This window comes from Camelus dromedarius, chromosome 8 (assembly GCF_036321535.1).
Source record: "Camelus dromedarius isolate mCamDro1 chromosome 8, mCamDro1.pat, whole genome shotgun sequence".
NCBI lineage: Eukaryota > Metazoa > Chordata > Mammalia > Artiodactyla > Camelidae > Camelus > Camelus dromedarius.
In genome coordinates, this window is record NC_087443.1 from 44,112,606 (window position 1) to 44,140,201 (window position 27,596).

At 35.8% G+C, this 27,596-nt stretch overlaps 1 protein-coding gene across 4 annotated transcripts; it reads left to right on the plus strand.

Annotated features, from left to right (window-relative positions):
* Nucleotides 1-14,738: 14,738 nt before the first annotated feature.
* ZWINT (ZW10 interacting kinetochore protein) lies at nt 14,739-26,292 on the plus strand. Of its 4 annotated transcripts, XR_010381950.1 has the most exons (10): nt 14,739-14,822; nt 15,544-15,634; nt 15,762-15,885; nt 16,046-16,212; nt 16,358-16,414; nt 16,954-17,096; nt 17,176-17,353; nt 17,444-17,566; nt 21,543-21,578; nt 23,956-26,292. XR_010381950.1 is itself a non-coding variant. In XM_010975498.3 (9 exons), exons 1-8 carry the CDS (start codon nt 14,782-14,784, stop codon nt 17,519-17,521), a joined length of 879 nt encoding a protein of 292 aa, XP_010973800.1. In that variant the 5' UTR covers nt 14,739-14,781; the 3' UTR covers nt 17,522-17,566; nt 23,956-26,292. The 4 variants fall into 4 exon arrangements, 3 of the variants coding, with proteins under 3 accessions (XP_010973800.1, XP_064344242.1, XP_010973798.1); XM_010975498.3 differs by lacking the exon at nt 21,543-21,578; XM_064488172.1 differs by lacking the exons at nt 21,543-21,578; nt 23,956-26,292 and adding an exon at nt 17,737-19,799.
* The last annotated feature ends 1,304 nt before the right edge of the window (nt 26,293-27,596 follow it).

Consider the following 27,596-nt stretch of genomic DNA (forward strand, 5'->3'; position numbering starts at 1 on the left):
TATGTAAAAATGTAAGTTATAACCACAGGTATAAAAATAATAGCTAAGGCTTCAGGAATAAGATGATACAGACTCACTTTTCCCTGTTCCTTCTCTCTAATTACATACCCTGGAAAATACTACACAGTTGAGACATCTGAAAGCTGAAGAGAAGAATGTGTACAGGCCAGAGCATGCAGGATTTGAGCAATAACAACGTGGTAACTTCCCTAGGTTTTCTTTCCATCTCCTATATACTTTGGACTGGACAATGAATAGGACTGCCACAAGAAATGACCAACAGGCATAGAAGAAAAAAGAAAAAGGAAGGAAGGAAGGAGAGGAAGGAGAGGAAAGGAGGGAGAGAGGGAAAAAGAAAGACAGACTATTCTTTCTAACCAAAGGTCTAGGAAAGTAGAAATCCAACAGAAACCTAGTGAAGAACCCCAAGTACTTCTCCATAAATGGGGTCTCTGTTGATTATCCAGCTCACCAACAGCAGTGGCAAAAGTGAAGCCTCAGCCATCCCAGCCCCTGCTCCATAACTCAGGCCAGATGAGAGGTGTGCTCTCCCAGTGGTTGCAGAATCAACTTCTAGCCATCCTATCCCTTAGTCCAGAACCAGGGCCCAGAGAGTGGTCTCATCTTCTCATATCTACTGCAGTGGAAAGCCCTGTGACTCCCTGTGGTATAAAGGGACCAGTTCCAGTAGTTTCCTGCCTCAATCCAGAATATACAAATGGCACCAGTAGGGACTGAGCAGGAGTCCCAGCAGCACCAAAAAACAAAGCAGACAAGACTAAGACTGCAAAGGCTCAGAAAATAAACTTTCATAGGAATTAAAGCTCAGAGAAGTAGACTACAACTTACACACTAAACTTAAACAGGGCAACTGTCTGCTAAAATAGAATACTTAGATAAGAACAAGAGCCCCTTAACAAAATAAACAAAATGTTCAAGATACAATTTAAAAACACTCATTATACTAAGAAACTGGAGACCTGAATTTAATGGGAAAAGACAATCAACCAATGCCGATACGGAAATTAATCTGATACTGAAATTATCTGACAAGAATTTTAAAAGTAATTATCTTAAAAAATGCTTTAGAAATCAATTAAAATTTTCTTGAAACACATGAAAACAGAAAATTGACACAGAAATAGAAGTTATATAAAATAACTAAAAGGAAATTTTAGAATTAAGAACTACAAAAACTGAATTTTTTTAAATTCACTAGTTATACTCCATAGAGGGTTGATAAAAAGGGTAGAATCACTGAACTTCAAGTCACACCAAACAGAAGTTTCCATAGAAAAATGTAAAAAGAGCAAAAATTCATATTATCAGAATACAGAAGAAGAAAAAGAGTGTGGTACTGAAAAAGTATTTGAAGAAACAATGGCTAAAAACTTGCCAAATTTGGCAAAAGACACAAAACTACATATTCAAACATGTGAGAACCTAAAACAACCTAAAAGAAATCTATACCAAAACATGACATAATTAAAAATTGAAAAGTTAAATAAAAAGAAAAAAGTCTTAAAACTAGCCAGAGAAAAAGAATGCATCACCTATAAAGGAATACCAATTTGAATTACAGAGGACTTCCTATCTGAAACCACGCAGGAAAGAAGGAAGTGGCACAGCATTTTTTTTTTAAGGTGCTGAAAGAAAAGAACTGTTAATTATAAGAATCAGAAACTCTATATCCAGTGATACAGCAATCCATCAGTCAAAAGAACACTTAAGATAATTTGTGCTAGCAAACCTACTCTTAAAAATGACTAAAGAAAGCCCTCTAAACACAAACAAAATGGTAACAGAAGACATTGTTCTCCTTGATAAACACATAAGTAAATATAGTAGACTATTCTTCATCACATGAGTTTCTTTTAGTAAATATTCTGATTAAAATAAAAGTTATAAATTTCTGATGTGGTGCTAACTGTATGTAGAGAAATATTTAAGACAATTATATTTTTAAAGTGGAGAGGGTAAAGAGACCGAAAGAGAAGCAAACGTTCTACACTTCATTCTATGTTGTAAAACAATGACATCAATAACTTGTGGTAAGCTATATATGTGTATAGCAATACCCATAACAAAGGTAGAAAATTATACAAATCAATATACTCAAAACCATCAAAATACATAAAAATGTAACTCTAAAAGATGTTTAAGTAATCTAAAGAAAAGCAAGAAGAAAGAAAGAAACAAGAAACACATTGGCAGAGAAGATCCAATTCATGACTCAACTATACTCTATACAAGAAACTCACTCCAGATGTAACAAAACAGATCAAAAGTAAAAAAAAAAAAAAAAAAAAAAAAAAAAAAATTGGGAAAAACAATGAACACGCTAATAAAAATTACAGCAGTGCCTGTATGAGTATTATAAGAAACAGTCCTCAGAGCAAATAAAATTGCTAGGAACAAGATGGACATTACATAATGATAAAAATATAAATCCACTAATAAGAAGAAGCAATCCCAAATGTGTATGCACCAAACAACAAGGAAAAAATTGATAGAACTGAGAGAGGAAATAGACAAAACAAGTACAGCTGGAGCCTTCACAATTCTACCTTTAGCAACTGATAGAATGACATGACATTAAATTAGCAAGAACATAGGAGATCTGAACACTATCAACCAAGAGGTTCTATTTGACATTTATAGAATACTCCAGGAAATAATAAAAATAAGAGCATAATGCATGGTATTGAAAATAAAATCTACAAAGAAAAATCAATAAACCCAAATTCTGAAAATAATAATCTACATACTGATAAAACTCCAGCTGGACTAATCAAGGGGGAGCAGAGACAACATTACAGATCCTCAAGACATTAAAATATGATAACGAAGACTATTAAACATTTTATGCCAATAATTTAGATAACTTAGATGAAATGGAGAAAATCTTTGAATAAAGTAACAATCCTTGAGTCATCGGCTTAGGCAAATATTTCTGAGATGAGATATATGAAAGTATAAATCATAAAATAAAACATTGATAAACTGGACTAAGATCAAGACTTTTGTTTCTTTTTGTTTTTTGTTTTTAAATTTGCCCTTTGTAAACGCTATGAAGAAACTGCAAAGATTAATGACAAACGAAGGAAAATTTTTTACAAAACATATATCTGACAAAAGTTTTTCTTGAGTTCAGAAAAGGTAAAGAATACTTACAACTCAATAATAGGAAGTCAAACTCAGTTTTTCTAAGTGGACAAAATATTTCATCAGACATTTCACAAAGGAGATTCTATTTTTGCCCTTCTTAAGATACTAATTGTCCCTAAATTCTCACACTAAGACTACTTCATTGAGAAGGCCCATGATTTGATAGAGCCTATAACTAGCATTTTGGAAAGCATAAATTATTAATTGAATTAATAAAAGATGCTTAATCTTATTAGAAACTAAGAAAAATATAATTAAAATAATACAATAAACTTGGAAAAATTTTAATGAGTGGAGGATTTTTTGTGTACATTTGATTGAAAAATTCAACACAGGAAATAAGTATTTGTATATCTTAATAAAAATATTGATATCTGAATATTTAATATTGACAAAATAACTGACAAAAATACCAGTAAATCACTAATTTTAAAATGTCATAGAACCTTGTGACACTGAAAAAATAAAAACCTGTATTGTAATCAGTGATTCAAAAAATTTATTTACTTGGAAACTAAAATAACTAAGTCACTGGTTTTGAACATAGTTTAATTATGTGATATAAAGAGACATGTAAATGAGGAAAATACCAGAAGTTAGTTGAGTTTTATTTTTTAATGCATTCATTTAATGGAAATATAAAGTTATCTGAAGATTTATGACTTTTTTCTCATCATGTTTAAACAGAAAAACATGTCAAATAGATGAGTAATTTCTATAGCAATATTGTAGGGTAGATGGATATGGATGAAATGAGGGGGAATCCCTAGAATATGCCTTTGTTCTTCCCCTTGCTTTTCCAAGTCACCCACTCTGTGCACCAATGAGACACTAGCTGTCCCTGGGTGAATCTCCATGCCTACTGCATGGTAAAAAACAAATTTAGCACTTAGTCTAGTCTATGAAGAGAAATAGCTAACTCTTCTTGAACTGAAAGGGAAAGATTTATATAGATAAGGTGAAATTATCAGCCTTCAAAATTAGAGGAAAGCAATGGGAATAATCTAAACACGATTATAAGTGCAACAGATACATAACAATAAGTTTGAGAATTAAAAATAATCCCTTTAGCTTTCAGGCTTTTATCATGGTGTTTTGGTTCATTACTGTCAGAAAACAAAAAGTAAGAAGCTGGAGGGTTAGACAGTGATTAGAAAAGATTCAAAAGGCTTTAATGGGCATTTACTCCTAGTGAGATATTCTTTCTCATGAGGATCTTTCAATTTAGTTCTGATGGTCCGTATCCAAATTGCATGGTTGCTGAGCATTGTAAGAGGAATGAGACTGAAATAGGGAATTGAGCAGGGTGTAAGACAGAATCTATCCATCTGGAACTAGCAAACCAAAGCAAGAATTGCCTTATGATCTGCAATTTAGATGCTAAACATGAAGATTCTTCCTGAAACGAGATGTAGTATGTTGATCTGAAAATTTCAGCAAAGCACAGCTGTAGCTAACATCAGACTATCACTGATGATTCTGAGAGTTATGGAAAAGTAGTAATAGCTTTATGTACTAAATGTTAAGCCTTTGGAAGGTCATTTCTCAGTTGTTGTTCTACTGAAACCCAAAATTAGACTTTTAAGTTTATTGACCAAGTTGGCATTGAAAAACAAATAATAGGAAACTGTGAAAGGTAAAAATTGTAAATCATGTTAAATATTAATGCAACTAGATGAGATATAGTTTATTGGAAAAAGTCTAATCCGTGTTGTATACATTTAAGCATTTACTAAGTTATTTGCAGTTATTCATGTTCTGGCTTTATTTAAATATGAATCCCAAAAGCAGCTGATGGAAGTGGGAACTAAAATGTTAATAATATCCTCTGTGTTGAACATAGATCAAAATATTTTCCAAAAATTCTTTTACCTGTTTTTTCACAGAAACCTGCTCATCATTATTCCTATTTAATAAATGAGAAAACAGAATTCTTGATTTCATTTAAATTGTCCAAGGTAGTGGAACCGAGAATGAACCCAAATCTCTATTACAAAAACCATGTTCTTCACCTTTTGTCATGAATTGTGCTATAAGAAACATAAATTTCAGCATCTGCAGGGAACAACTGATTTCGCCTGTTGAAATATATCTCTCTTAGCTAAGTTTAGGCTTTGATCATCTCAAATGCATTCCCTATCCCACTCACTTTCCCTGCAAAACATTTATAGAAAATATAGCTGAAGATGTACTGTGTTGAAAATGCTGGTCATTGTAATGCTGTAATTGAAGAGTATCTAAAAATCTATTTGTCCTAAGATATGACCTCTCTCACCTGTTTTAGTGTCTGAAATTCTCAATAAATAAAAGTTTTTATAGTTTCGGAAATCATAAATATAAGGCATATATATTTTGGAGGTAAAGCACTACTATCACATGTAGGTAAAACAGAAGAAAAACAAAATAACAAAGCAATTTCAAGTCAATTTTAAAAACATTTACTGAGAACCAAATAGAGAATAAGATGGTGATGACATAGGAAAAACAGGTCTTCAACAAAGGCTGAATTTTACTGCTCCATACCTCTCAGGCCTACTCCAATTAGTTCATGTAATAGAAAGATCTAACTGATGTCAGACGTATTTGTTTCAAATTTAGCTTTGGACCTTACTAGCTCTGTGACCTTGGTAAAATTACTTGGTTAGGCTTTCTCGAACTTCTGTTTCCTTTCTATTAGTTTGGAAAAATAAAAGCTAGTTAAGAGAGTTTCTATGTGGCAGTTAAAGGAGAGAATGTTTATTTTTTAATATCTAGTTGAGTGGCTTGGATTAATAAATGTGAATTTCATCCATTCAGGACAAAATTCACACAGATGCCAGGTTAAAGGAGGACTTAATCCATCTTCTTTTCCTAATTTTAAAATTTGCACATCAGTTTAGAATTTGCCATTGCTTTTTTCAAAACACTAAAATGATTAGCACCTGAAATTTTCAGAGGGAAGGTTTTCTTATATTTTTGAAGGAAAAAATACCTAACTGTGTCAGAGCAAATTATCTAGCTTTGCCAATATAGTATTACTGTATTCTACTAATGAAGTATTTAATCTTCTTGCCTGCTTTCCTTTAAACAAGGTAAAGTTATTGTGTCAAATTCATTGACTTGAATATTAAATGGGAAAGAAAGCTAACTGGTCTACCTCTACATCTGTATTTAAGATATTTACTGAATTCGGTGTCATCAGTTCCAGAGAATTCCTGGGGACACTTGGCTGGTTCACTGACTTATACATAAGTATGCCAAGTATTCTCTGAAAATTATTGGCAGCCAAGTCTGTAATAACACACAGTAGTAAAAATTAAAATAAATTTAAAAAAGAGACAAACAAAAACCATAATCCATAACTTCCCACCTAATACAATGTAATTCATTAAAAATCCCAGTAGGCATTTTGGTAGAAATTGATAAGCCATTCCTAAAATGTACATGGAAATGCAAAAGATCCAGAATAGCTGAGTAATATCTGTGAAAGAAGAAAAATGTGGAAGATGGACACTTCCCAGTTTTTAAAGGTACTATAAAAGATGCAATAATCAAAACAATGTGGTGCTGCTATAAGAATAAGAATATTGATCACTTAAACAGAATTGAGAGCCTTGGAAACACAGTATGTTTTTAACCAATTGATTTTTTTGAAAAGAAGTGCCAAGAAAATTAAATGAGGAAAGAATACTTTTTTTAACAAGTAGTGCTAAAACAATTGGATGTTCATATATAGAAAGATGAACTTAGACTCTTATCTCACATTGTACACACAAAAAAAATAACTCAAATGAATCATAAATATAAGAATTAAAACTAAAAAGCTTTGAGAAAAAAACAAGGAAAAAACAGAAGATGTCATATATATATATATATATATACACACACACACACACATATATATATACTACACACATATACAATGGAATACTACTCAACCATAAAAAATAATAAAATAATGCCATTTGCAGCAACATGGATGGACCTGGAGATCATCATACTAAGTGAAGTAAGTCAAAAAGAGAAAGAAAAATACCATACAATATCACTTACATGTGTAATCTAAAAAAAAGGATACAAATGAACTTATTTACAAAACAGAGACAGACTCATAGACATAGAAAACAAACTTATGAACTTACGGTTTCCAGTGGGTAATGGGAGTGGGAAGAGATAAATTGGGAGTTCAGGATTTGTAAATACTAACTACTATATATAAAATAGATAAGCAGTAAAATCCTACTGGGACAGGAAACTTACTCAATATCTTGGAATGGCCTATAATGAAAAAATACAGTATGTGTGTATAAATGAATCACTATGCTGTACACCAGAAAATAACACAACATTGTAAATCAACTATACTTCAATTAAAAAAAGATAAATCATTCTTAAAAAAATATTTTCTGGGAATGTTCACAGCAGCATTATTCATAAGTCAATCACTAGAAACAAACTGACACAACATTGTAAACTGACTATACTTCAAATACAAATGGGGAAAAAAAGTAATAAATCTATCACAAAACAGTCCAATTTCCATCAACTAGTGAATTGATAAATTGTTTTTGTTATACCAACACATTACAATGTATTCATCAATAAAAATGAACAAATTACTAATGCATGCTACAACATGGATGATTCTCAAAACACTATGCTAAGGCAAGGAAGCTAGATTAAAAAAACCAAAAAACAAAAAACCTAGATATTGCATGTTTCTGGAATGTCCAGAAAAGGCTAGTCTACAGAGACAAAAAATACATCAGTGCTGGTCTGGGCTTGGGGATAGGATCAGGGATTCACTGCAAATAGGCAAAATGGATCTCTTAGAGGTGATGGAAATGTTCTAAAACTGACTGCACAACTCTATATAAATATAATAAAATCATTGAATTTTGCATTTATAATGGATGAATTTTATGCCATGTAATCCACACTTCAATAAAGCTGCTTTAAAAATTAAGTAAACTAATGGGAATTTCTTTTTCTGACAGCAAGACTGAAAACACACACACACACACACACACACACACACACACACACACACAAACCAGAGGATATACTCACTGGTTGATAAAAGCAAAAGCATTTTCTTCATTAAGAGTTTGAGTCCCTATGAACACTTTTTAATTAATTATTTGTATTGTTTGCCACATGTTTACCTTACTTCATAGATATTTCAATCAGATACGCAATTTGCCTTAATGCATTAAAACGTGTACACCAAAGGAATAGTTATTGTCAAATTTTTAAATAAAAATTTCATAATACATTTTGTATCATATTCTAAAGAATTACTATTATCAAAAATAGCTTTCTTTTTTAAATTCAGCTGACTAAATTATTTAAGTTCTAGGGTCTTGTTTGGAGAATAGTTGAAATACAGAAAAATCACCCATCAGCTAATGGTCTAAAGTGATATAAACATAGAAATATTCTGATGTTTAGGAAGGTAGCAAAGAGGAGATTTTTTTTGACAGTTTTACCATAATAATGAATAAAATTTTAATACTTTTAAGCATCTTTTGAAAATGTCCTAGTACATGTGTTTTATTTACCTGAACTGTTATTGCTTTAGCCTCTGAATTAATAAGTATCACAATGGAATTACATTCTAGTAACCTGTGAGTGATTGTGACATGGAAAGCAAAAAATCAATGATGCTATAGAGAAGAATGGCTAGTGTTAAAATACCAGGAGAAAATTAAATGGATTTTAAAATATTACTTTTTAGCTAAAGTTTATAGTGTACGATATCCAAACACAAGTATGAACATATGTGCAGAGATATATAGATGTATATGTATATATGAATATACATACCTATTATATATAATGTTTTATTCATTAAATTTCCCATGATTCATTTAGATGATCTTGCAAAAGGGCAGAGAAGATCTGGAAATACAACTTCAACTCCTAAAACAATGCTGGGAGAACTGGATATACCAAACAGAAACTTCTGTACAATTAGAAATCTGTCTCCAAAGCATAGCATTTTGTTTTGCATCTTTTATAAAGTACAGGAGGTTTTTTTTTCTATAGACAATTGCAAACATATGCCTTATCTCATTACGTATATTACTTAAATACTCTATGGATATGAGATGAATCTGCCCCCATAATCATTTCATGCATCCCAATAAAACAGTTGATATTTCATTTGAGTGATAACGTAAGTACAATTTTCAGAACCATTTCATATGTTCTACACAATAAAAGCTTCAAAATGACTAAGGAAATTTTCTATTTCTAGGAACATATGCTTCTTTTTAAAATTTTCCACTTGTTCAATGACTGAAGAGATGTTTCCATTTTAATAATGAAAATATAATGCCCATATCAACTATATGCTTAAAGGAATTTGCTTTACTTACTTGCTGGTTGTGCTATTGATTTTCTGCAACAGGGGAAGATGATGAGCAACAAAAAATTTTTATATATAACCTATGGAGGGTATTATACTTTGACAAGCTGTAAACTAGACCTCTTTAAATTTATAATTACATACAATTTATATATTTGCAACTTCTATACTACAAATATAACTCTTCCTTAAAATTATGGATTTTTTACCATTAGTTTTGTTGAAATTAAAGCAAACGTAAATATTTGTACATAAAGTACAGGACATACATATATAATGTACCTAAACGTTTACTTGAATCATCACTCTCCAATTGAACTTTCTGTTGGTGGAAATGTTCTAAAATTTGCACTGTCCACTATGGCAGCCTTTAGGCATACATTGCTATTGGGCACTCAAATGTAGCTAATGGGTCCTAAGAACTTTCTATTTCACATATCTCCATTTCTTTGCTTTAATGCTTCTATATAATCTACTTTATATTCACTCTATATAATCTGTCTTCTGTGTTCTAATCACTTTATTGAACATCTCTCACAATGAATACTAATAATAGACATGTTGCTAAATTCAATTAGTAATTTTCATTCAATCTTACTTGACCTCTCAGTGTGATCTGGCATAGTGAGCTCTCAAATTTTTGAAAATTTTCTTGTCCCTTATCTACATCATATCACACTCAATTGCTTTTCTCTATATCACTGTAGAATTTTCTCTCTTATTAAAAGCCTAACTTTTCCCTGTAAATCCGTAAGATGACAACTATACTGGTTCCAGCCATCTGCTCTTTTTCACTCTACACTCTCAACCTAGAAAATGGCATCCATCTCCATGGTTTCAACTGCCTATTTGTTTATAACTATCAAGTGTGTATTTCCAATTCTCACCTTCTTTAAACTCAAAACCTACTTGTCCATGTGTCTTTTTTTCAATGCCCACTTTGATAGAAACACATCTAATTAGTAGGTCAGGAGAAACAAGTTAAGGATCTTTCACAGACAGAATTCTCTTCCAGGAATCACTATTTGAATAAAGTGCAACACAATTCATGCAGTTGCACAGTCAGAAGCCTAAGTATCTTATTTGGTGATCAGTTTAGCAACTCCAATTTATCAGATCCACTAAATCACAAAATCTATAAATGATCCTACCTAAATACTTCAAGTTATTTCTACCTTCACTGCCACTTCACCAAATAGAATCGCACAATCCAAAACTGTTCTCATCTTTCACTAAGACTACTGAAATAATATTACTTGCTAGACTTTTTTTCTTTCCATCCAGAATACAGGCTTAATTGGACTACTGAAATTTGACTTGTCATCTAGTAATGAGAAACCTTCCATAGCTCTCTATTACTCTTATGATAAAACTAGCATCCTTAAAATGGCCTACTAAGAGCTCATATAAACTACCCCTTATATAAGAAATTATTATTAATAATTATTTACTAATAAAATTTTTATTAATAACTTACTATTAGTAATGAGCAAAATATTAATTGCTTAAAGGAAATTATTATTTAAATTATCAAATAATTACTTAAAGCATATTATTATTCATTGCTGACTATTAGTTACGAGCAAAAGTATACCAAATTCTTGCCCTCAATAAGCTTGCTGATTAGAAAATGAGATATTAATCAAATAATTCTACAAACAAATATAAAAATGCAGTTATGACCAGGATTTAGAAGTCCATAGAGCTTTGTGATCCTATGATAAAGAGGCTTGATCTAGCTAGGCACGTAGGTGAAGGAAGCCTTGATCAATGTCTGAAAAAAACTGAGCAGAAAAATATGGAAAGATGAAGAGTTAATTATATTTTAAAAAGTTAAAAGGACTCCTTCCTTGGAGTACATCATTATATTCAAAATATATAGAGGAGATTATTTAAATCCTTTACAGACAGAAAACCTACTTAGTATGGTTCTAGTCATTTATATTTAAGATTCATTTTATGTCCCATAATATGGGTTTGTTTGACTGATGTGCACTGGAAAAGAATGAATATTCTGTCATTAGGTGCAGTGTCGTATCAAATACCGTAAATGGCTTACTGAAATCTCAACTATTACTATGGATTTGTTTAAGTCTCCTTGCAAGTCAGCTATGATTCATGATTTTGATTCATGTATTTTGAATCTCTTATTAGGTGTGTATAAACAATTATGATTATTAAATTCACATGATGAATCGGCCTTTTTATCATTATGAAATCATCTTTATTTCTGGCAAAATTTTTCCTCTAAATATACACATATTTGTTAAAATAGCCATTCTAGGCATTCTGTTAATTAACATTAGTATGGTATATTTTACCCTTTTACTTTTATCTACTTATGTCTTTATATTTAATGCATTTAATATAATTACTTTGCCTTTGTATCCAATCTGATATTCTCTGTCTTTTGTGTGTTTAAGGTACTTATACTTAATGTAGTTATTCATATATTTAGGCTTAAAGTCCATCATTTTGCTTTTTGTTTTTTATTTGTCTCATCTGTTCTTTGTTCCCCTTCTTCCCTGTACTGCCTTCTTTTGAGTTAGCTGGGTATTATTTAGATTCGACTTTATCTCTTTTATTGGTTTATTAGCTATAGCTCTTTACTTTCTTATTTTAGAATGTACTTGTATTAGTTTTCTACCACCACACAACAAATCATCACAACTTAGCATCTTAAAACAACACACGTTATATCAGTTTTCATAGGTCAAGATTTCACACAGTTTCCATGGGACAGAATTTTGCATTCAACTCAGGATCTTACAAGGTTACAATCCAGCTATTAACTGGGGAGTATCCTTTCCTGGAGATTCAGTTAGGGGAGAATCTGCTTCCAGGCTTGTTCAGATTTTTTGCAGAATCCAACCTCTTGAAGTTGTTTGACTGAGGGCCTCAACTTCTTACTAGCAATAAGCTAAAATATATTCCCAGGTCCTGGAGGCCACCCTCAGTTCCTTGCCACATGATCCTCGCCTCAGGCAGTTTATAACATGCCTGTTTTTTTACAGCCAGCAGGAGAATCTCTCTCTCCAGTTTGCTGTGGAGTATTATATAACTAAACGGTATCAGGAGTGACATACCATCACCTTTTCCTAATAAGCAGCCTAATTAACACAATGATACCCTATCACCATTCTATCATTTAAAAACAAGTGCCAGGATCCAACTGCACTCAAAAGGAAAAGATTATACAAGGAAGTGGCCACCACGGGGTGTATAAGCACCACTGCTTTGAGACTATTGTATACAGCTTTGATTTATCATAGTCTACTTCCATCTGATATAGAATTTTACATAAAGATGTGTAATTTACTTCCTTCTCCCCTGCACTTTTTGCTATATTTCCCTTTCACTTATGTTATAAAACTTACATCACATTATTGCTATTTTTGTTAATACAGTTTCTTTATTATCTTTAAAAAAAAGATTTAAGTATTAAGAAAGGCATACGTTTTTACTCATGTAGTTACCATTCCTGGTACTTTTCATTCCTTTGTACACATTTAGATTTCAATCTAATATCACTTTTTTTTCCTGATTAATAGACTTCTTTCACATTTCTTGTAGCACAAATAGACTAATGATAAATTCCTTCAGTTTTTGTATGTCTAAAAATGTCTTCAGTTAATTATTATTTTTGAAAGGTATGTTTCCTATATGTAGAAATCAAGAGTGACTTTTACTCTAACAGTACTTTAAAGATGTTGCTAACACTGTCATGTTCCTTGCAGTTTCCAGTAAGAAACTTACTGTAAGTCACAATACTTTTGTTTCTTCATATATAACATGTTCCCCCACCCACCAAGCTGCTTTTAGCAATAGTTTTGAGCTATGCAATTAAGTTTATTGTGCTTGGGGTTTGTTGAGCTCCTTGGATTTGTGAATTTATAGTTTTCATCAAATTTCAACTTCTGTGTTCATTATTACTTAATTTTTGTCTTGGATACATACCTAGGAGTGGTTCATGTGGTCACTGTTTAACATTTTGAGGAACTACCAAACTTGTTTTTCAAAAGCAGATGCACCACTTTACATTCCTACCAGCAACATGAGCAGTCCACTTTTTCCACATCCTTCTGTCTTTTTGATTATAGCTCTGCTTATCTTTTTGAACAAAACTGTTTCAATATCCTTGTCTGTTGATTATAACATTTATTTCTATTCTGATCAGTGATTGATTTTTCTCCTAAATATGGGTTTTCTTTTCCACTTCTTTTTGCCAAGTTTGGTAGTTTCCAATCGGATGCCAGACATTGCAAACTACACCTCACTGGTTGCTGGATATTTTTGTATTTCTATAAATATTATTGAACTTTGGTCTATCATATACTTGGGTTTTGTTAAACATTTGATCCATTTGGGCCTTGCCTTTAAGATTTGTTAGATGGCACTAGGGCTAATGCCCTACTACTAAGGCAGAATCTGTGCACTCAAACCAAGGCCCCACGGATTATGAAGTTTTCCAGTGTGACTGGTGAAAAGAGTTACTATTTCTGACCCTAAGAGACGTCTGGGAATCCTTAAAACCCTTTCGGGGTAGTTTCCTCAGACACATGACGCTCAGTACTCAGCAGAATACCGGAGAAAACTCTGCAGAACTCCGAGTTCTCTCTCTGAGCAACCTTCTCCTTTCTCCTACACTCTCTAGAGAACGTTACCTGCCTTGGTCTCCCCCAGAACTCCAGCTCCGTCCTGTCAACGCAGGTAATCCTCTGGACTCTGCTTAGGTTTTCTCTCCCTGCACCGCATCCTGGAAAACCGTTTAAATGCAGTATGCTTTTTGAGCTATCATTCGCTCTCTGGGTCTCTAAGATCACTGTTACTCGTTACTGACGTCAAGCAACTTGAAAGAAAGACCCAGTGTTCTCCTTCTACAGCAGCAGAATTTTTTTTTTTAAGGTAATGCCGAGAGTTGCCCCGAAAAGTCAAACAGCACAACGCTCCTCCCTCTTTCGCTTAGTCTGAGGAGAACTGGGACGCGCGCCGCGGAGCGAACTCAAGCCGCACCTCCAGCCTTCAGCACGGCCCAAGGGCTACTGCGCAGGCGTAGAACTTCTGAGCTCACGCCGCGCTCAGCAGCAACTGCGCCTGCGCCAAACAGCTGCGCGCCAACGAGCGAATCTGCGCCTACCAATGAGAGCTTACGATGGTCCTTTATTCCCGCCCACTGACCGGATATCCAATCGCTTGCTTCGGCGCGCAGGCTGTGGGGCATCCAAAGTGGACAGAAAGTAGAACTGAAGCGCGGCCGGGGAAAGATGGAGGCGGCGGAGACCGAGGCGGAGACTGCAGCCCTAGAGTAAGTCTCCGCCGCCAGGTGACAGCCGGGGACGAGATAGGGCGGACCTTGCGCGCCCCCACGTAAATTCCTTGATACCCATCTATTCTTTACAGCTGTTGGGGTACGACTCTGCCGTGATGTCCCAACACACTCTCTCAGTGGGTCATTTCATCCTCATTCCTGCCTCCTAAAGGACCGCTCCAGCCCCTAACAAGGAAGATCTCTGGAGAGCCTAGACCAAGACATCCAGTGCCCTGTCCTGAGCCCCTCCTTAAGTATTCTGAGACCCCGCCCGCCCCAAGGCTTGTGTCCTCTTCGTGGAGGGCTCCTCCATTCTCTGTATATCTCCCTGACTGCTTTCAGAAACTTAGACGGTTTCTCTTCAGTGAAACATTTCCCTATTTAAAATCACAGCTCCGTCCTAACATTCCTTACTCCCCTTGCTTTGCCTGTTTTCCTCAGGGCACTTATCTCCGTCTGTCCTCCGTGCACTCACCATTCCTGGGCCTAGATGGCCCTCCCCTTGCTTTGCCTGTTTTCCTCAGGGCACTTATCTCCGTATGTCCTTCGTACACTCACCATTCCTGGGCCTAGATGGCCCTTCAAGCCTGTTTGCAGATACTAGTCAGGGCAAGATTCAGCATTAATATAAATATTCACATATGTGCATGTGCACACAAGTTCTGTAGAACTAGCACCCCAGGGGCCTTCAGTTTTCCCTGTTTTCTTGCCCCTTCAGGGCCCTGGCCAAGGTGGCAGACATCCTGGAGCCTATTGGTCTGCAGGAGGAGACAGAACTGCCTGCTCATATCCTGGCTGAGTTTGTGATGGTATGTGCAAGATAGAAGCCAGCCTTTCAGAAACCAGGGACTGCTCCTGTTTCCTCCTATTGCAAAACTGGGCAGCAATGATAGTGCAAGGAGGTAAGAATGTTCCCTGCCTCTACCCTCTAAACAGGACTCCCGGAAGAAAGACAAGCTCCTCTGCAGCCAGCTTCAAGTAGTAGACTTCCTGCAGAACTTCTTGGTTCAGAAGAACACTGCCCAGGGCCTGGACCCCTTGGCTTCTGAAGACACGAGCCGTGAGTAGGCAGGGGGTTGGGATTGGGGCTGCCCTGAGTGAAGAAGAAAGGGGAACATAAGTCAGGTCAGCTATTTGGCTGATGGGAAGACTGAGGCTCCAGTGTTGCAGGTAGATAGGCCAGGCTCACTTATACCCTCATTCTATGTGGCTCTTCTCAGGGCAGAAGGCAATTGAAGCCAAAGAGCAATGGAAAGAGCTGAAGGCTACCTACCAAGAGCACATGGAAGCCATCACAAGTGCCCTAACCCAGGCACTGCCCAAGGTGGAGGAGGCCCGAAGGAAGCAGGCACAGCTCCAGGAGGCCCTTCAACAACTCCAGGCCAAGGTGAACCCAGGATAGGGGGAGGGAAAGGCAGACAGAGGAGGAGGAAAAGGGTGAGCATGCTGGGTTGGACCCACTGGCTGTCTTTTAAAATCCAGCCATAAAAATACACTCTTCTCTTTGTTCCCATCCTTTTGCTTACCTGCAGAAGCAAATGGCCATGGAAAAGCTCAGAATAGCCCAGAAGGAGTGGCAGCTGCAACAGGTATGTCCATTCCCCTAGGAAAATATCTTTTCCCACCACTATGCCATTGCATGGACCAAGTCCTCTGCCTGGAAAACCTTCATCCTGTTTCATCCTGTGAGGCATTATAGTATGGGTGCCAACACAGACTTGAATCTCAGCATCACCACTTAACCACTGTATGATCTTGGGCAGTCATCTAACTTTCTGTGCTTCTGTTTCTTCATCTGTGAAATGGAGGAAATAGTAGCATCTACCATATAGAGTTGTTATGATGATTAAGTAATTAGTACTGGGAGTGCTTAAAATAGTGCCTGGCACATAACAGACTAAGTAAGTATTATCATCATCTTTATGCCTCTTCCCTCCAGAATGTCTCATGCTGAAATAATTCATTCAGACCCTTTTCTCTAGGCCCCTTGTCCTGCCTAAAGTGAGTAAGGCCCCTCTTTCCATCTGAGGCTCTGAACCCCCAGCTAGGTCTAAGCTGGAGGAGTTGGGGGAATGACTCTAAGACCTCAGCATCTGAGGAACCATGTCTACATTTCCATTCCTGGTAGGAGAAGCGTCTGCAGCATCTGGCAGAGGTTTCTGCAGAGGTGAGGGAGCGTCAGAAAGGAACTAAGCAGGAGCTTGATCGACTGTATCAGGAACTTGGAACTCTTAAACAGCAGGCAGGACAAGAGCAGGACAAGCTGCAGAGGTGAGGCTGGGAGCATGGGCTGTAGACCAGGGGTGGTCCAGGTGAGTTCCCTTTCTTCACACCCACCTCCTCCTTCCAGGCACCAGACCTTCCTCCAGCTGCTATACACCCTACAGGGTAAGCTGCTGTTCCCCGGGGCAGAGGCAGAGATACCACAAAAGCTGGATCTTCCTAAGGATAAGCCCCAGCAGCTGACCCAGCCCCAGAAGCAGAACACTCGGGACACCATGGGGAGAGACAGAGATGTGTCATCCAAGGTGAATGAGAGATGGAACAGATGGGCAGGGAGCCAGAGAGAAAAGCTGAGAGATAGGCCTTACCCACTGTCCATACTGTGTCTCCCCAAGGCTGACGGCCCACAGCCTGCTGGAGGTGCGAGCTTGCCATGGCTTCCTGGGGAACAACAACATGGGGAAGGATCCTAGAACAGATCAGACTCCAGCTCAGACCATGGTGTCCTTGGACTGCAGGTACGGCAGGAGGGAGGGCCTCTGGTCTACCTGTCTCTGCTTCTGAGCTCCACTGTTCATGTAGGGGATGAGATGTGGGAAGGAGCAAGGAGTTTATCTTATGGTTGAAGTTTAGTACATTATCCCCTTGCCCATCCTACCCTGGGCTAATGTGTCTTCCTCTTTCCCAGCTGTCAGGCCCCACCCACATTGCAGGATGGACTTAAATTCCTTGAGGGCAGTCTCATTTTTTATTACATTTCAGATTGGAGCAGACTCTGGATTCTGTTGATTAAAAGCCCTAGAACTCTCTCAGCTGCGTGTTTGTCTGTTTACCTTCATAGGTTGATGAGAAGAGTCGCACTCAAAGGCCAGCAACACCATAGGCACTGGGACTGGTGTGAATACAGAGGGTGTAGGGGGGAGGAGGCCCTGACCTGGGGCCCAAGGGGTTGCTTGCCCAAATCGATATGACACAAACATGCTGAGCTTAATTTAAGGAGAAGGTGAATGCTTTATGCAGGTGGTTAGATATGGGAAAATAATTTTAATTACTGATCCAAATGTTTATTTGCCAGGTGCCTGTTTTGTGCCAGGTGCCTTGCTGTGAATGGGAGCTACAGCAGGGGGTTTATCTGACCAGTCCCTGGCCATGTGGAACATAATGAAAATGAACAAGAGAAATGGTCAATAGGATGATTTCAGAGTGTGTTAAAATAGGGTAGCAATCTAAAACAGAATAAGAAGATACAGAGCAATAGTGAGAGAATATAGAGACCCCATCTGTCTGTATTGCCTTGTGTCTATATGAGTTAGTATTTCTAATTGTCCTGTGTCTATGTGAGTTAGTATTTCTATTTGAGTTAGTATTTCTTCTTGTGTTTGTGTCTGTTGCTTTCAGTCTCCGTTCCCCTGAGTGTCTGTTGCTGGGTGTGTGGACAGTGGTGGGGCACTGTTTGAGAAAGAGATTGCATCCCTAATTGGGAGTGTGGGAACTGCTGTGTAAGAGAGAGAGATCAGTGACAGTTCTCAGAGAGTGGAAAACTCCTTTTCCTTATAAGAAAATGACCTTCCTGTGCGAGAAGGACCTCAATATCTCTATGAGAAAGACACTGGAACCTTTTGTTATTGGTCAAGAGAGTTTCAAGAGACAGTGTTCCCTGTTCTGCCTCAGACTGGGATGCCTTCTCTCAGGTGAAGATTGAGATCCTTGTACACTCTGATGGTTTGCTCTGCTTTTCTGAGTTTTCTCTAGTTTTCTCTCAAATTGTCCTTTTAAATGTGTTGGCCCCATTTTTAAGATATGAAATAGGATAGGTATCAGAAGTCTTTGAGGTCCTGCATCATTATTGAATGAGGGGCTCAGAGAGGATTGAGTATATATTCTCCACAAGGGACATACAAATTCTTAGAGAGGCTTCCTCAATCTGCCCATCCTCCTCCTCCCACATGGTCCCTTCTGTAGCCTTCTAGCAACCCACATGCGCAGTCCCCCATTTTTCCTTCCCTTATCCCTACAGTCTGTTTTGTTTGTTTGTTTTTTTCTAGTCTCATATACCCCAAAATGCCTGCAACAGAAAGGAGAGCAAGAATATATATACATATATCTGTCCCAGAAAATAAGTGTCCATTAAGGGAGACTGGGGTATGGGTTGGGATGGTATGGAGTTTCCCTATCTTTGCACACATAGTGGCTTATGGGAAGGAAGAGAAGATACTTATATGGAGCCCACCAAGCTAGGGGTGAATGATAATATCCTGAGATACTCAAAGCCAGGGGACAGGAGAAAGAGATTGGGCAAACGTGCAGTAATCAAAAGCAGAGGTCTGCAAAACTGCTGGGAACCAAATTTTTTTCAAGGAGTGTGGAATGCGTCAGTCCACACTGAGGCCAAAGAGTAGGGGAGGCTTGAGTATCTGTTATGTTTAAATCCCCTGAATTGTCCATGTGGCTGGAGCCTCACATTGGCCACAATTGTCTTGAATTACAAGCTCAGGATTTGGAACTTGGAACTTACTTTTAAATAGAAGCTGGACTTCAGCTTCCAGCTGTTCTTGGCTCTCTCTTAGGCTCCCCTAAAAGCTATACCAGTTCATTGTTAGTTGTGCAAGGTAGATATGTGCAAGAAGGGAAACTACTCCTGGGAACTTGTGATCTCTTGCACAAAAACCTGGGTTATGATTCTACAGAGACTGCTGAAAAGGCCCTGCTGCCAGCCAGAGATGGTTTTTTTTCTTCCTTTTTTCAAAGGAGGGGCACAAACCAGTGAAGAGTGGAGGGTAGGGGTGGGGAGGGGACTGGGGACTAGGCAGTGATTCAGTACAATCAACACTCTATTAGTCTGTCTTGACTAGAAGTCTGTTTGATAACCTAAAGTGAAGATTAAGCTTACTTTGTGAAACGAATAGGAAAATTTTCTTTCTATTCTCTGTAAGAATAATATTTTCCTTTTTAAAAATACTTTCTTTTATGGTAAACATTTTATTTATGTTTTTTTAGTTTCAGTTTCATATTTTCTTGGTATTGTCAACTTTTTCTAGTAATTTTTCATATCCAGTTTTTTAAGTTTATTGGTATAAAGTTGTCATCTTTTTTACCTAAATCTGCCGCCTGTTTTAGGATGACCTAATGTGTTCCTGATAATTTTTTTGTGCTTCACCAAATTTTTACTTTGATCCATCCTTTCAGATTTTCGTTCATTTTCAAATATTCAAATATTAAAAAATTGGCTTTTGTGATCTGCCGTGTATGTTTGTTCTGATTCATTAATTAGTAATCATTTCTGGATCATTTTCTACCTTATGCTTTTAGGTGGAGAATATGTTTTGTTTTGGTCTGGTCTTTTGGTAAACTATTTTTATCAGATAATATACTTGTATATTTGCATCTTTGTTTTCGCAAATGAATGTTTAAGGCTATAAATTTCTTCTGATTTTCTGTTAGTCATTTCTCAGTCATTCGATTTATAGAATTTTTTATTAAAATTATTTCTGTGATTCATGAGTTTCTTAGAAAAATAAATTTGAAATTTTTTACTCTATGTTTGTGAGAAGATAACCTTTCTGTTTATTCTAGTTTGGTCAGAAAATGTCATCAATGTAATAAAAAAAACTTTGAAATTTGGTGAGGGAAACAGCTGTAACCTTGAATGAGTGGTTTTATTCCTTTTTTTTTTTTGTAAACTTTTTCATATGGATTTTAAAAGAATGTCTGTTTTAGAATTGCCATGTGTAATGTTTTCTGTATGTTTATTGGATTATGCTTGTTATTTTTTTTTACTTTATATCTTCTATATACTTAATTTTTTTGTTTTTTGAGTATCTTCTGAGAGAGGTGTGTTCAAGTCTCCATATGATAGTGGATTTGTTTATTTCTTTTGTTAACTTCTGGATTATTTCAGCAAAGCTAATCTCTCTCATTCTATCTTTACAATGTTTAAATTTATAAAACTAAGTTCACTTCACATATTCTACTCCATCATGAAAAGAAAACTGTCTTAACCATTTTAGAATCTTTCTGTACTTAACACATCCATTCCTGTCTTCTAGAATTATGTAACTTCTTATATTACAATTCTTATGTCTCCTCTTTGGGCCAAGTAAGTGTATATTTTGAACTACAAACAGTGTGAAATTAAATAACCTAATTTAATTATTATTTCCAGCCTAGTGTTTAAATGACCCTTTTGATACTGTGAACATTGGGCTCTGAGGAATTTAGTGTTTGAGTTTTGATACACTTTGCTCTTGAAATCCTCAATAACCTAGGCATTAAGTCTGAGAACTGGAGTCTCAGGAATCAACATATTTTATGTTTGTTTTGAAGCCTTTTAAGCTGTTGTTTTGGGAGGGTGTAAATTCCTCTATCTATGTTGTTAAATTGAATTGTATAACTGTTGAAATATTTATTAAAAAACTGGTTAATCTTCATGGAGCTCTGCATTATACAAAAATTAGATATTAGATGTCATATTCAAATGCATTTCTTAATTTTCAGTTGTCAGATGGACTTTAGCAAGTACACCTATGCAAGGTATGCATAATTCATTTCATCATGCATTTTATAGTGATTATACCCATGTGAAAGTGTTGATACTTATTTAAATGAGTTGATTACTGCGTACCTAAAATCATGTTTGAGGATAGAAAAATGAAGGGGAAAATCTAGACATGCTTTCAGAAGGTGACAGAATTATTGGAAATAAGAGATTATCACAAGAAACATTTTAAAAGGAATAGACCATAAAATACATATGTATAACCTAGTACACAAATATTTGTTTTTATGTACTATAAAAAATCATAGGATGAACAAACATGAGTTGGAGTAATCAAAATGGGGTTTATTTTTATGGAAGAATGAATGAGTTTGTTTAAAATATCCTATAGAGTCTCCATGTTATGAAATTGTATTGTAAAACCTTTGGGCCTAATCTTAACCAATCATAAACAGTAAGTGTGACAATTTTATTAATTAAAATACTCGTTTTAAAATTAGGTATATTAAATTTTCATTCTGTATATAACTTAGTAGACAAGAAGTTACACTTTTCATGTGTCTTAGAGAGAAAATACTTCTCTTTAGGGACAAGCCTGTCCACAGTCTCCAAATATGTGAGGCTCACATTACCCTGGCTAGATATTCTAGAAATAAAAAAGGAATTTGAAGTAATTTGTTTCTGAAGTTTAGCATTTTCTGTGGTTGTTTCATTTAGTTACTCCATGAAGATAATAGACTCTGGGGTTATAACGTGCTGGTTTCTTGTTTGAAAACTCTAGATGATGACTAAAACATCTAGCTTTGTTCCAGTGTGCCATTTTCAACATGAGAAAGAAATAAGGGGAAAAAGAAAGAAATGGTAAATTTAGTTGAGGAATTCAGTCATAAAATATTGAACATTTGTGTGTGTGTGTGTGTGTGCATACATACATACACACACATGCATATATACAGACATACATAAAACTGGCAGGGAATGTAGATTAGCTGGAGGAAGTGAGAGTGACTGCATTATCCAATATATGGATATCAGGCCTTTTTTTTCAGATATAGATTCTGTCATTAACCATTTGCTCTCTGTAATTCCTCTCTACAAGAACGTATATATCTTTGCATCCACAAATGAACACACTCCAATGTCTTCAAATTTAAAAGTAGTTAGTAAATGTTCATTGGATTATTTTAGGGAAGACTTCCCTAAGAGCTGCCTCTTGAGTTCAATTTCAAACAAATAAAATTATTTGAATGTTAGCTTTGTACTGAATATAAAGTTCTGAGAATTAAAAAAAATGATAAAGACAATCTGAGTTTAAATTTGGAGGCAGAAAAGAAAAATCTGTGAAAAACTAATGCTAACAAAAACTGTTTGTCATTGTTTAGGACTAAGAATTGAAATGTTTTGGCAGCACCAAGGATAATCATGAGCACTAAGCAGAAGGAACATCATAAGTAAATGCAAGTGGCCAAGCAGCACTTAGAACATAGTATATGTTCATAGATTACAATATTCTGTGTCTTTGAATTTAGTTGCTGGAGCGCTATCATTTTCTCTTTATGATAGCATATTTCTTTGACTTTTCATGGCGTTTGAGGATATGTGTTTCTGCTTTTGCATTTGAAATAGCAGACAGCTTCCTTAATTAGGCTTTTTTTTTTTACTTTGGATCTATAAGAAACCTTTTTTATTGCAGAAAGTGGCACAGGTTTGTGGTTTCTCCTGTAGGAGCTGGCTCTTGGGGAAGCCCTCTGGAGTGGGCACAAGGAATCAACCACAGAGTTAGGAGGGGTGTGGATTCAGCATCTGGGGTCTTGGGGGTGTCCACAGGGCCAGGAGGGGGATCTTCAAGTGGGGCCCACCCAGACGTTCATGAGTGGATCCTGTGCTGAAGTCTCAAAGCAGACTGCAGAAGACATGGCACTTTGATTTTCTTGTCAGCTTCCTTTCCCTTTCTCTTCCTCTCCCCAGTCACAGAGATCTCTCCTCAGAAATCCAGGTGCTGCTAGAGAGAAATGGGTCCCTCCATCCATAGCCCTCACAACTAATGTTGATATCACTCTTCCAGTAATGAATGAAATTATTCTGGCCTTTGAGATACAGAGATACAGATTTCCTCTATCTCTAGAAACTTAGTTCCCAACAACTAGAGTGCAATGTAAAGGAACTATCTGTGTTAAATGGCTTTTCAATAAAACAATTTTGTCCATTAGACATGTAATAATACTTAATTTCAGTTTGGAAACTTAGGTTATAGAGCTGTTTGATGTTGTGTTTTGTTTTTTCTTCCTAGCTATCCTGAGCATTAAATATTTTTTTGAATATATGTGCAGTTACATATATTCTAAAATGTGAAGTCAGGCATCATTTTCTCTGTATAAATTTAATTTAATTTATTTTGTGTTATTTTTTAAGGAGTCATTTATTTCAATCATGAAGACACCTGGAATCTACAGGAAACTCATCTCATTTTGTAGTACTGATTGCTATCAACAGTTTGCTATTTTTCACCCAAGTATCCTGTTTATCTGTAAAGAAACTATGTGACAGCCTGGTTCATTTTTAAATTGTGTATTGGGAACAGAGTTCACACTTAGTACTGACTTAGAATTCAAAAGATGTTTGCTTCCTGGATGTTTGTCTTGGTTTGGCAGTGTTAAAGTTTTGTGATGAAATGTGTACTTGTTTTGTTCAATCTCGATGGAAGTTTATCTAATATTTTCTATATGGTTAAGTATATGAAATTATACATAATATAAAACAGAAAAATGGAAAATCTAAAATCCAGGCATCACTGTCTTCACAGAAGTATATTTGTTTGGCAGAAATCTGGGTAAAGAATCTCCATCCTTGTAACAAGTCGTCCAGAGATTTCCATAAAATTTCATACTTTAGTCCCCAATTTCTTTAACCCCTTGAGACATTTTGTATTAACATGTAATATCTGTCTTGCTGTCTCCTTGGTTTTACTCCTCCTGTGCTACTGAATAAGAAACCAAACTCCTAGTACTGCTAATGCTTTGTCAAGCAGTGGTTACTTGCTTCTTTGCAGATGGTTTTTGCTGAAGAGCCCATATCTAGGAAAACAAAGAGAAAATAACTTTCTAATTCTCTTTGCTTATTTAACCTATGTAATCCTAAGTATATCTAACATGAGAATAGCTCTGTGAAGACCATCAGAGTCTCTTGAACATTTTATTTCTCTTCATGAAATGATCTTTCAAAAATCCACTTGAATGTCCTGGACTAAAAGAATGAAGGCCTGAGAGAAGTGAGTTAACCACTTTTATGGTATAACCATAACACAAACAATTCAAATACCTTTTGATCACAAACATCATTGAATATCTGGCAATAGGTTTATAATTTGAGTTTAAACAAAAAGTTGCTGCCATATTATGGTGTGCTGAATTTTAATTGGCTTTGATCCCTCTAGGTGTAAAGTGTTCTGTATAAAAGCTAGCACTAATCGCCTTTCTCAGCTCCCACTGGTATAACAGACATCAGTAGTCAATTCTCGCTCTTGGCCCTAACGGCCATAAACAGGACAGACCATTTTTTCCCATCTCCCCTTCCACATTACCCAATTTAGTTATTGCTAATTGTTAGATGTTGGCATATAACATAAAATAGTTTTGCTCTACCTACTAAAATATGTTAAAAATCAACCTACCATAAATAAGCTATAGAAATACGTGAAATGGGGAGCTTACTCCACATGAGGTGAAATAGATCCAGAGAATGTTTTGGTAATAGTGGGATGTGAGAGGACTTTGTAAGTGGTATGTTTTGTCAAGGAGTTTTAGAGTAAACTACATTCTAGACAAAGAGAAAAAATTTCAGTTATAGGATATAAAGAATAAGAATATGTCCAGGAACAGCAAAATGGTAATGTGGCTGAAGGAAAGATGTGTGTGGATGTGTTACTGGGACAGAATTGTAATTGGACTGGAGAGGCAGTTGAACAAATTACAGTAAATAATGTCCCCAAAAGTTTGAAGGTTAGAGACAAAAGCAAATCAGTATTGCAACTTTAGTTAAATGTTTATCCATTTGCCTTCTTAGTTTTGATTTTGTCACCTACTTGATTGTTCTTTTCAGTGAAAATGGCAGGTTTTTGTCAGTTTACAATTTTTAAACAGTATGGTAGTCAATTATAGGTATTGAACATCTTGATGCTTTAGGCATTAACTAATTTATTATTGTTACCATTCATAAACTAAATAACTAAGGATTAGATGCTTTGCCTAAAACAAACAAACAAACAGCTATTCAAATTCTGGGCCATTATGCTCAGAGTTTCTTTCTACATGTCATTGTTACCACACACAAAAAATCTTCACTTTCTGAAAAGTCACTGTAAGAATCCAAATATGTTATCTAGGAAGACAGTGCAGCTAAGCCTTTAGCTCTTAAAGTTTGATATGCAATAGAGTCATGTGGAGGTGGGTTTTTTTTTTTTTAAGTTATAAACCCCCCATATAATCCAATGTATTTTTTTTAATTGAAGTATAGTTGATTTACAATGTTGTGTTAGTTTCTGGTGTACAGCATAGTGATTCAGTTATACATATATATTTTTTTATTAGAGGTTATATTATAAGCTATTGAATATAGTTCCTTGTGCTATACAGTAGGACCTTGTTTATCTGTTGTATATATAGTAGCTTGTATCTCCTAATCCCAAACTCCTAATTTATCCCTCCACCCCCGTTTCCCATTCGGCAACCATAAATTTGTTTTCGATGTCAATGAGTCTGTTTCTGTTTTGTAAATGAGGTGTTTTTTAAAATGTCAGTTTCAGTCCTCTGTTGAAGATTCTAATTCCCAATTCCTGGTTCAGATTTTGCATATTTAACAAGTGTCTCTGATCATGATGGAGTGAATTTACGAATCATTTTGTGAGAAACACTACACTATTTTCCATTAAGACTTTAGTATACATTATATTATCAACTTGCTGTGTAGTCCATAAGACTATGAAACAAAAGATACCATTTTGAAAAGGACTGGAGATCTAAAAAGGAATTTAGAATTCTGGTATACCAGGAAGTGTTGGCTATTATGTTATAATGATGGGAACACTAGATTCTATCAAAAGTCTGAAGTCAAAAAAGAGGTGTAGCCTGAGGCAGAAGGCTGATGATAAAAGAGGGTAATGCAAATGAAAACAAACTTCTGCTTTAGAAGGTATTGCAAAGTAAATTATTTAAACTCATACGTGTATATTCCACACACACACAGGCCAGAAAAGCAGACACATTTGGGTAAGGTACACAATTTTGTATATAAATTTTGTTTTGTTCTCACAGAAAATAAATTCAGGAAATAAAAATCTTTGCATAAGAAGAGAGAAATTGCCCAAATTGTTGGTTGTTCGCTCAACTCCTACAGCTAAGCTGTATTTCCTGCCCTCCCTCCTTCAGAGTAGGTGAGGCCATGTGATTGGACTATAGCCAAGAAGATGTGGACAGAAATGATACATGCTACTTCCAAGCCTGGCTCAGGCGACCCTCCCTCACACCACCTCTCATCCTTCTCTGTCTGTTGGCTAAATGGAGAGGACAGTGAGGATCTTGAGGAAAGTAGAGACAAAAAATGGAGGAAGCCTGGGTCCTTGTTACTTGGATGCAAGCAACCTGGGTAAGGACAGCTGTTTTGGACCGCTATGAGTAAGTTAAAAACCAAAAAAACCAAAACATTTTGTACTCTATGAAGCTACTGAAAAGTTGAAGTTATATCAAATAGCTTAAATCTTCTGGATCCAGTTCTGGTTTCCTCAGGCAAATATTTCAGGAAAATCTCCTTTTACCTTTGTTAATAATAGACGTTTACTTGTCTGGAAAAAGCCACTTCTCAAAGGATTTTCATCTTAAGTAAAAAAAGAGAAGTGTAGGCTGCAAATAGAATTTTAGTCAAAGGGAGGGATACTAGTTTCATTATAGTCTCCATTTCCCATACCAAAGTTGAAAAACTTACTACATTAGAGCTTCTCTCACTATTCCTTCCATCTCTTTCTCATTCTGTGCTTAAATCCCAAAATGTACCTGATTTGA